Here is a 10,671-nt window from a genome sequence, read left to right as displayed (position 1 = left end):
CTATTTCTATACTTAGTTCAGTCTAAATTTGTCAGAAGTATTACTTAAAATTGTTATTATTCTACTTTCTTACATAGTCTCTTCAAGACATTTTAACATGTCTTACAATCTGTCTCTTCTTACTTAAACATCTTCTTCTTCTCTTTCTTCAATCTGTGACAGTGCTTATATGCCTTAATGATTTACAGAACTACAGAATATTTAAAGAGAGATAATATAATTAATTTTAATAAGTGTTACAAGAGATTGAAGACAGAGAAGACAGTTAGTAATAATATAATAATAGTAATAATAATAGTAGTAATGATAATAGTGATAATAATAGTAATAATAATAATAATAATGATAATGATAATAATAATAATAATAATAAAAGAAAGAGTGGATTCAATATATTATTAACTTATTAAATATAAAAAGACCTAAAGAAAATATTAACAGTCTTCAGAGATGTACAGAAACAGCTATAGTATTATATAATAATATCATCTTTATTTAATACATACACTGTTAATATTTTTTGTATATAGTTATTATCTAATCTATATCAGAGATATATGTAGAAAACACATCTTTATTACTAAAGAGAATAATTGTAGCAATTCTCTGTTTTTATATTATAAAGATAAGTTATTCTTATTTCTTTCTTCTTTCTTTTCTCTTCTTCAACTCATCACTAATTTCAAGCTGATATGAAAACTATTAAAACACTCTCAGAAATTCTCAAATTAAAGAGTATAGACTAATTAAATTTTAAATACAGAAGAAATTAAATTATCTTCTATAATATCAATTATCTGTTCTCTTTTCAATAAAACAGCAGTTATATTCTCTTTTCTTTTTCAAATAAAACATGATCTGTGAAGAGTAAGTATTACATTAGATTATAATAATCAACACAGTCTCAGTATATAGAGCTGTATATATATAGTATGTACTGAAGTAAGAGACTGCATGAATTATAAATTAGTAACAGCATCTTAAGAAGAGCTGTACAGTTATTATTATTATTATTATTCTTTCATTATACTCATATGCAAGCAGAGCTTATGATGAGTTCTTGCATGATGTTAAATACAGATCAAGTGTTGATTATACAGGAGGAAATACAGGTGTTGAGATCACATCAAGATAACAAGAACATAGGAAATACAAAGAAGTGACAATTAAATACATGTGATAATAACTTCTCATTCCAGGAACATAGAGTGATTTGTTGAAGCGATTTGTACACCTCTGTATTTATTAGAAACCTGAGGTGCTTGGGTTCCAGATTTAATGTATCTCCTGCGGGTTTCGAACTCACACACCTTGGTTTCCCACGCCAAGGCGCTACCGGGTGGCCGCATTAACCATTCAGCCACCGGGGCAGAGCTGTACAGTGTGAAAAAGCTATAACTCTTAGCTATATATATAGAGAGTAAATTACTGCAGTAAGTATATATATATTATCTAGAAGTAATACTTTTTAATAATACTCAGTCTCTGATATTATGAAAATAGAGTCTCTTTATAAAATTCATTTTCATTAGAAGTTAGAAAATTTTATATTTCTTAAGACTATCTTTATACATCTTATCTATGAAATTAATAAAGAGAATTATTAATTTCAGTATTCTACTCTTAATATTATTTAAATAACAGCAGAGTTCACTCTGATCATACTTTTTAAGTGTATGTTTTCTAATTATTTACATTTATACAGATATATACAGATTATTTATTAATAATATTAGATATATCTTATCACAGCTGTATTATTCTTACTATAAGAGATATATAATTAATAATAAATATTATAAAGTCTCTGAGAAGTAAGTATTTTAAGAGTACTATAACTCTGTAATCTTAAGTGTGTTTTTTTTTTTTCTTTTTATTTTTTTTCATTGTGATTTTTTCTTGTTTTTATTTCAATTTTTATTTTTTTAATTTTTTTATATTTTATATTTTTTTTAAATTAAAATTATAAAAATTATAATCTGTATTCAGAAAAGTAATAATATTTAATAATACTCTCTATTGAATTTTCAATAAATAAGTACTATGTTATAATATTATATAAGTGAGAAATGATTTTATAATCTTATTTAATATCATTCTCAATAATAAGATCAGAATGAAAATGTAACTAAGAATTTAAATATATTCTTTATCTGAAACTAGATTTTTATTTGAAAAGTGAATCTGAGACCTTTAATATTGAAAATAATGTGATTTGAAATTAATGTAATGAATATAAATTATAATCAGAAGTAATACTTTTAAATAATATAATAACTATAAAGTTTAATTCTGATTTCAGATATAGTTACACAGTCAGTCTAAATAGTAAATACACTCTTTAATATTTTTATCTTTATTCAACATTGTGATGATTATTAATTAATTAATAAAGATGAAGATTAAGAATTTATAAGAATTTTATCATTTCAGTGTTTTTATTATTTTAATATGACACACTTACTAGAGATGAGTGAGTAAGTAGAAGTATAATTACAGACTATTATAGCTTTCTCTATGAGTGATCATATAAGATATGCATTTTTTCAATTATTATTATTATTATTATTCTTCAATTATAGATGTATGCAGTCAGAGACTATGACATCTACCTGAGAACTAAAAGTTCTCAGGGTTTTTCCTATATCTATAAAGTTAACTATTATACATTCATCAATTTCAGATATACAAAATCAGAAAATTCCAGCTCAGAATACAAAAACTGTTTATAAATTGCAGTATTTTAACATCTTCTGATACTTTGAAACCATTTAACAATATCATGACAAAAGAAAAGAGAACACAGTCTTAAAGATAGACACATTAAATAGATAGATAGAAAAGAATAGAAAGGAAAAAGTAAAGTAAAATAAAGAGAGACTGTAATGAAATAAATTATCAAAAGATAGTATATAGCTGTTTTAACAGACTATATCTGATCAATTTCCTTCTCTTCATATTCAGATATTTCTGAATTCAGTCATTTTCTTATAGCTGCTTGAGTTTCTGATAGAAAGTCTATTAAGTATTTAATTCCTGTCTCAGTTGAGAATAAGAATCTCATATTTAATTGATTTAGATCATACTTCTCTTTCAATCTGACTCTGAGACTATTGAATAATACACAGTGTATTACAATATGCTCAGAATTCTCATTTGCATTGCAGAATGAGCATTCTATTGAATCAAATCTATTATCAAATCTTTGTATATAAGATTTGAAATAGCTATGTTCTAGTTTCAGCTGTATTATAGATGAGAATATTTTCTTTTTACATTTAATTGAACAAGATTTTCACTTGGGTTTTGTTTCAAATCTTGAATAATGTATACTCTTCTTTTGTTTCTGCCAGCTTTCATTCTACTTATCTAAACAAGATTCTTTTATTTTTCTCTTTATAATCATTTTTTCAATTAATTATATCACAGAATGAGCATCTTCTATTCTAATCAGATTTTGAAATGTCTAATATATTACTTCACTTCACTCTGTAAATGAATACAAAATAATAACACTACAAGTGATAACTCTAGTTAAAAGCCTCTAACCGTGCCATGCTTACTCACTCTCTCTAGTGAGTGTATCACAGTGTACAGAAAACCACACTGTAAAGAAAATATTTTAAATATAGTAATCTTTAAAAATTAATTAATAATCATTATTATATCTATCTATAATATAAAGATTATCTATATACTCATTAGAAGGTGTAGAATTCACTGTAGATTGAGATTCTATAGAATTATCTTATTATAATTAAGTAACTATAGATTTTATAGATTTGATTTCAATTGACTGAAGATTTTTATTAAACATCTTTTTCATCTTATCTACTCTACAGATTGTAATCTTGTAATTGATATTAGACTGATTATCAGAATCATGAATTTCACATTTAATTCTATTTAATCTGATCTCATACATTTCTTGATATGAATTCTACTGAAACTAGTCATTAAAAAAACATGTAAAGTGATCATATATAAGATCTTAAAATAAAATCATGACTTGAAAAAAATGAGAAAGTGGTCTTATTTGATCTCATTTAGTCTCATTCTTGACATAAAGTTACTATTTTTAGACATTTTAAGGTTTTTTTTAGACTATTTTTAATTTTTTAAAAAGTAACACTTTTTAATAATACTCAAATGAGATTTAAAGTCATTTAAAGCAATAAAAATAATTTAAATTGAGAAGTGGAAATCATGATCTCATTTGAAAAATGTGACAAGAGTAGACAGTAAGTCTCACTGAGACAGTATGAGACTACTACCTAATGTTAAAACTGTGTAATGAGATCAGTTGAATTGATAATGAGACTATCAAAAAATCTGGTTCTGGTTCCAGACACGGTCACACGGTCAGTCTAATTGACATTCTTAATAGTGAGAACTTCATCTACTTGCATCTGCCTGCAGAAGAATTAGACAACCTGATGTCTATTTACTTGATAATGACCTGCAAGTTCACTCTTATGATGCATGTTCAATTTCACCTGAATCATACTACTCTTGAAGATCTTGTTCAACTGCCTTGTCAAATCAGGTGTAAGAGTATTCTTCACATCTTCTAAGATCTTGACTGCTGCATTGATAGTTTTACAACCATCTCTGAGAAGGTTAATTGTGAGAGAAGACAGTTGACAGTTGATCTGCAGATGACAGGGTAAAGTGATTGCATACATCATCATCACCATTGTATATGTTGAGATTCAGAGCATCATCAATGATAAGAGGTCTCAATCAATTGAGAATTATATCATGATTAACTGGATACATTTCACAGTCAGCAAAGCCAGCTCTCACAGTGCTAGGTTTGAATGCTTACAGTCAGACACTCTTCAGACTAGCAAGGAATTGTCTGTCATGATACTGCTCATATCTGTAGCAGACAGCCTCATTAATAATATTCAACTGATGAATCCATATCTTAATTGCCTCTTCCTGGCTGTCATTCAATGCTCAATTCAGTGAAACCCTCATAGTCCTTGATTTCTTCCTGTTAATCCTCCCATACAAGGTGATATATGGGACTTTGAATTCTCATGACAGAGATGTGATTTTTAATTTTGAATTACTTTTATATGTGTCAACAGCTCTTTACAACTGCTCCTCAGTGTAATTAGAAGATTTAGACATGATTATAATTAATGATGATTATTTGAAGATGAAGAATGAAGATATTGAAAATATTTTCTGTACAGTGTGGTTTTCTGTACGCTGTGGCGCACTCACTAGAGAGAGTGAGTAAGCATGGCACGGTTATCATTTAACTATATATATGTATATAACTAGATACGGAGAATATAATAACTATAGCTTCGCCCTATACGCACCTCCATTCCACAACTTCGACGGCGGACTGGTCCGCCCGCGGCCACGCGCCACAGAGTGAGCATAAGGATGGGTGGCCGAATCGGGAACGAGGTGGTCGATATCTCCTGTATTGACGAAGCCCGGATGTGTCTCTTCAAGCGATGTGATTCCTACGAGTCTCATCGCACCCTCTAGTTCGTCTTTCATGACTGTTTTGGGGAGCAGTCAGTATATGCGCACGGGGCATATAGAAATTAGAACATAAAAACGGCCAGTCCTGTAAGGACAGGAAAAACTTACTGTCAAACAAATGCTCCACCCCTTCCTGTCCGTAGTTTGCAGAGAACAGTACGCTCCTTCCCATCCCCACCGCCGTGGCGCCGAGACACACTGCTTTCAAGATATCTGTTCCCCGACGGATTCCACCATCTACGTAGATTTCCATCTTATCGAATATCTCAGGACAGCGCTTATGTAACTCAAGCAGGGTGACGAGGGCCGGCGGGCTGGTGTCCAAATTGCGGCCGCCGTGGTTACTCAGCAGAATCCCGTCCAGACCAGCCTTCATTGCCAGTATCGCATCATCAGCAGACATGACGCCCTTAAGCACAAGGGGAAGATGAGTGTGTTTGCGTGCCCAGATTAGATCTTCCCATGTTAGCGCCGGGTCAATGAATCCGGCCATGACACGGCCCAATCCACCACCTCTCGAGTCATTCTGCGCTCGCTGTGCAGACATGGGCACACTTAGATTTTCATCAGCACGAACCCTTTCGTCCGCCTCTCGCTTGCCAGGCCATGCAGCGTCGACTGTGATGAATATCGCCCGTATGCGTGGGTTATCTGAGCACTCTTTAAGATGTGCGGCGGACTTGGCGCGGTCCTTATTGACGTACAGCTGGAAGAAATAATTCGCCTTCGGCCCTGCGGCGGTTATATCTTTCATAGAATAGCTGGCGCTGTTGGAGATACCCTGCATGATGCCTCGGGTTTCGCATGCGCGGGCCACGGCCAGCTCACCATCCGGGTGAATGAGTTTCACCATGGCGGCGGGACTGACGAAGAGGGGCATGTTCACATCGCAGCCTAGTATTTTAGTCTTGGTATTGACTTCTTTCACATTGCGGAGGACACGGGGGCGTAACCAGGTGCGGTCGAAGAACGACTTGTTGGCATCGCGGGTGATAAGGTCGTTTGAGGCGCTGGAGTAGAAAGCCCATGTTTTTGCTGTGGCTGTCTTAGAGGCTACAATTTCGAAATCATGGGCGTTTATCAATGTGGTTAGAGCTGGTTTCTCATTGTCTGGCAGGTGATTCACGCTTTGTTCGGGAGGTTCTTTGAGCCATTCATCATCAATGGTGTTCCGGTCTAGAACACCCTTGAGTTTATCCCCGGGAAGACTGTTCTCAATGAGACTTGGGGGGTGAATCTCCGAATATGCCTTTGTTGCATCTCGTCCGGCATACTTGAGGATAACTATCAAAAGCCGTCAATATAACTCGCTGCACAGTAAATATAAAAAAAAAATTGGGGATCGCGGTGCGTACTGCTAGGCCCTCCAGGGTGCTCTTGAAGGAAGTCAGAGACGTCCCAAACTTGGTTATCAACAACGATCCAACAATCATTAGCTGCCTTATGTGCACCAACTTCCAGTGCGGAGATATGGGGTTTATTGTTAGACTTCGACATGATTGTACAAAATTTTGTTGTGTCAATTTTCTCTCTGCCAAAACCATAGGGAAGTCTGCCGTTTTTGACCGCACGAAATGAAGCGATCCTCTGAATCTCTGACGGCGGGGGAATCAATGAAAAAGAAATGAAAGAGCTGCTGCAATTGTCGGGTCACCAAGTGCGGAGTCGCGAATAGCCCACTACCCCTGAAGCGCGAATTTTCTTTCTGGTCTTTGTCTTGAATATCCAGTAGAGAGAGGCCTTTGTTTTTTTCAAGAGTATCAATGACGAGGCTTACTCAAATAAGATCGAACTTCGCTGATGGGCTGGGGATTTACGATGCAAGGAGATCATGCTCGATGACAGATGCCGAACGGGGATCGCCATACTATTCTGTGGGGATAGAACCCATGGCCCCCAGGCTTCGCGATGCCGAGCGGTAGCGTTGAGACAAGCAAAGACCCCACTTGTATGGTTCCGAGCGAATCGTGAGAAAGATATTGAAATTCCAGCCTCCTATTAGAGTCTGCGTTGAAGTGAAGCGATGGTCGGGTCGTGGAGGTAAAAAACGTTGAGCCAGATTTGGCCGACAATGACTGATTTCCACATCCCAGGGCTTTATATGCACTTCTTCCGGAAATACTATTTTCCTATTTCCCTTGCACTTTACTTTGGATTCAATATCAAAACCATTTGGAAACAAAATATCAACTCATTATTTGGAGATTTAGTGATCAAATGATACAGTCTCATTCGTTAAGGACTCTCTATGTCGGGTTAATTCGTGCTGGCAAACCCTTCCGTTATACACTACTTCCAAAAGCTAGAACGTATTCGGTGCTGAGTTGTAAGCTTACCCCTCGACAAGGTGAGTGAGATACTTGCCCTCTGCCTTCGATATAATTCTCACTTGCTTGTATCTCCATATATAGCACATCACAATTTATTGCTGCGGTATGACTCAATAAGGAACTGTGTAAACACGCCCACTCAGAATTATTTCCCGTCAAGGCGCAGTGAGGTTACTCTAGCCAGCATGGGAGAATCTATCAAACAGCTGCGATATGCCGACGTAGGTTCGCATCACATGTTCTTGTTTGCGTAGCTGAACTTCACAGGCGCACCCTGTCAAACTTCGCAAGAAGAATACCGCTAAATGTTTTTACGAAACAGGTTGCAATCAACCTTGGGGACCCAGTATTCACGGGTGTCTATCACGGAAAAAAGGTTCATGAAAATGACTTGGATGATATTATCCAGCGGGCACTGGATGTCGGCTGTCAAAAACTTATGGTCACAGGCTCTGACCTAGACGAGTCGAGACATGCTGTAGAAATGGCCAAAGCTCATCGTATGTATTCGCATACCTCCCTGTGAGGCTGTGACCAACTCTTCCCCCCAACCTTACACAAACCACAATGGCCATGATCGACCCGAATTTTCGCCTAACATTAATATAGCCGGTATCTGCTACGCCACCGTCGGCGTCCACCCCTGCCAGGCAAAACTATTCGACTCCTACCGAGAAGGCCCAGAGAAGATGTTAGAAGAGCTGCGGACACTCGCGCTCGAAGCCAAGGCATCTGGCCATGCCGCAGCATTCGGCGAGATAGGTCTTGACTATGACCGCCTTTTCTTCACGCCCAAGGACCAGCAATTAAAGTACTTCGAGGCACAGCTGGATCTTGCAGTCGAGATCCAACTGCCGCTATTCCTGCATTCGAGAGCTGCTAGCGAGGATTTCGAGCGGCTGCTCACCCCACGTCTGGCGAAGTTGCCTAAGGGTGGTTTGGTGCATAGCTTTACTGGTACTATGGAAGAGATGCAGCGGTTGGTGGCCTTGGGGTTGGATATTGGTGTGAACGGGTGTAGTCTTAAGACGGAGGAGAATTTGGAAGTTGTTAAAGCAATGCCCCTTGAACGGATACAGATTGAAACCGATGGGCCTTGGGTATGTATAACCTTTTATTTTTTATTTTTTATTTTTTTTCCTTTGGTTAACATTCGTTCCTTATTCAAATTTTACGCGACTTATATACCGAGTATACTTACTGCTTAACAGTGTGAAATCCGGCCCTCACATGCTTCCTATAAATATCTTGAGGGCGCCCCACCGTTACCGAAATCATTCAAAAAAGAGAGATGGCAAAAGGGCTGCATGGTAAAGGGTAGAAATGAGCCTATGGCCATCTACCAGGTTGCCCAAGTCCTTGCGAATTTGAAGGGCATATCTGTCGAAGAGGTTTGCGAAACGTAAGTTTTTTAACATATTTTTCCAAATTGCCCCGTTAATAGTTGGTTGTAAACATGTATGTATTCACATTTGTGCTAACCGGGGTGATGTCCTGCTCTGAGATAGTACTTGGCAAAATTCGATAAAAATGTTTGGTCTTGGAGAAAATAGGGCTTGAGCAAGCTCTTGCAAAGACCAGGCTGCCGCCACTTGCCTCTGAACAGTTATGAAAGTACAGTGCATACATACATACGAAATGGAAATAAAACGTGGGCCGTGAGTGAGCTGGATAGTGCACACATCGGATTTATTAGTTACATAGATTAGAAACACAATGAAGCAGAACTAGAGAAATTACGATTAAGGTAAGCGCCGCTGGGCATGGATGCTTAGGCGACTCGCACTCGCCACAACTACCATACGAAAAAAAAAGAAACGAAAAAGGAAAAAAGAAAAGAAAAGAGAAAAAGAAAAGAGAAAAAGAAAAGAGAAAAAGAAAAAACTAAAACAGAGCAAGAAACATAAAAGCTCCTGAGCAGCCCGCATCCATAGGTTTGTTTTTTAAAGAACCTCCAAAGAGGCTGTGCATTCTAGTTTTGCAATTGCAGTGGAAGCGATTCGATTACCGAGCTGGATATCTGCTTTTTGAGTTTATATTTAGCTCGCTTTCTACGGAGTACAAAAACTGCAAAGCAGATATGTATGTACATAGATATCTAATAATAATCCGACTTGTACAATTAATAATGAATCCATTCATTCCCCGCCATTATTCTCTCTCTCCCCGCGCGGTGGCACTCCCGAAACATGCTATCGCCACGTGACCCTCTCGGTTGCTGCGGAAGGTGTGGCGGCCGGGGCCGGAACAACCAGCTCCGGCACAGCTTGAGCTGTCTCGCCGCTCGCGTGCCAATTGTCCGCTGTTTCCACGAACGGCCTCAACTTCAACTTCAACTTCAACTTCGACTGAGACTTCACCCTCCGCCAATCCTCCCCGCTGCCATTCTCCCTTCTCTCCCTTCCCTCAGCCTTCCCTCAGCACCGTGCCCAAAGAGCAGCGTCTCTTCAAAACTCCACCCAAGCTCGCCATTGTCATTCAGATCTACCTCCTTACTATGGATCTGCAACGCACCCTCTATCAAAGTTCGTGTAATGTCTATGGATAGCCTACGACATTCCGCCTCGACGCTACCTACATAGGTAGTCCTCGTCCGCTTAACTCCGTACTTACTCCCGGTATCCTTCAATCATCTGTCAAGAAATCGCCCCCAAAACCTCTCTGTCTCGAATGCCGCCGCCCAGGTTCTAGGACATGTTTATCTAGCGGCTTCCTCTCAGAACTCCTTCGCGGGAGACGCCTTTTCCTCCTCTCCCCCCCCCCCAAAAAAAAAAAAAAAAAAAAAGAACAAGTGGGTTCCTAAGGTATTGTTTTTTCATTTTCCCTTGTATTT

General features: G+C 37.3%; 2 protein-coding genes across 3 annotated transcripts; one reads left to right on the top strand and one right to left on the bottom strand.

The window, feature by feature from the left end:
• Nucleotides 1–5,263: 5,263 nt before the first annotated feature.
• On the bottom strand, nt 5,264–7,567 carry BDBG_02646 (L-lactate dehydrogenase (cytochrome)). Its single transcript, XM_002627929.2, has 3 exons — nt 6,864–7,567; nt 5,617–6,792; nt 5,264–5,525 (listed from the first exon to the last, which is right to left on the bottom strand). Exons 1-3 carry the CDS (start codon nt 7,003–7,005, stop codon nt 5,314–5,316), a joined length of 1,530 nt encoding a protein of 509 aa, XP_002627975.1. The 5' UTR covers nt 7,006–7,567; the 3' UTR covers nt 5,264–5,313.
• Nucleotides 7,568–7,636: 69 nt separating this feature from the next.
• On the top strand, nt 7,637–10,602 carry BDBG_02645. 2 transcript variants are annotated; one of them, XM_031720887.1, is made up of 6 exons: nt 7,637–7,834; nt 7,920–8,059; nt 8,161–8,338; nt 8,448–8,938; nt 9,050–9,240; nt 9,347–10,602. In XM_031720887.1, the coding sequence occupies exons 1-6, from the start codon at nt 7,726–7,728 to the stop codon at nt 9,396–9,398; spliced, it is 1,161 nt and encodes a 386-aa protein (XP_031577222.1). In that variant the 5' UTR covers nt 7,637–7,725; the 3' UTR covers nt 9,399–10,602. The 2 variants fall into 2 exon arrangements, with proteins under 2 accessions (XP_031577222.1, XP_031577223.1); XM_031720886.1 differs by having other exon boundaries at nt 7,637–7,855.
• The last annotated feature ends 69 nt before the right edge of the window (nt 10,603–10,671 follow it).

This window comes from Blastomyces gilchristii (assembly GCF_000003855.2).
Source record: "Blastomyces gilchristii SLH14081 genomic scaffold supercont1.3, whole genome shotgun sequence".
NCBI lineage: Eukaryota > Fungi > Ascomycota > Eurotiomycetes > Onygenales > Ajellomycetaceae > Blastomyces > Blastomyces gilchristii.
The sequence above is the reverse complement of the archived record's forward strand: the minus strand, read 5'-3'. Positions and strand labels throughout refer to the sequence as shown.

Bases quoted from the DNA above. Each gene is read 5' to 3' on its own strand.
- BDBG_02646 (XM_002627929.2), bottom strand. From the start codon at position 7,005: ATGTCGAAGTCTAACAATAAACCCCATATCTCCGCACTGGAAGTTGGT. The intron at 6,793-6,863 runs GTACGCACCGCG...GGCTTTTGATAG, and splicing joins GCACCCTGGAGGGCCTAGCA to TTATCCTCAAGTATGCCGGA. The intron at 5,526-5,616 runs GTAAGTTTTTCC...TCCCCAAAACAG, and splicing joins GGTGGAGCATTTGTTTGACA to TCATGAAAGACGAACTAGAG.
- BDBG_02645 (XM_031720886.1), top strand. From the start codon at position 7,726: ATGATACAGTCTCATTCGTTAAGGACTCTCTATGTCGGGTTAATTCGT. The intron at 7,856-7,919 runs GTGAGTGAGATA...CTCCATATATAG, and splicing joins TAAGCTTACCCCTCGACAAG to CACATCACAATTTATTGCTG. The intron at 8,939-9,049 runs GTATGTATAACC...ACTGCTTAACAG, and splicing joins TTGAAACCGATGGGCCTTGG to TGTGAAATCCGGCCCTCACA.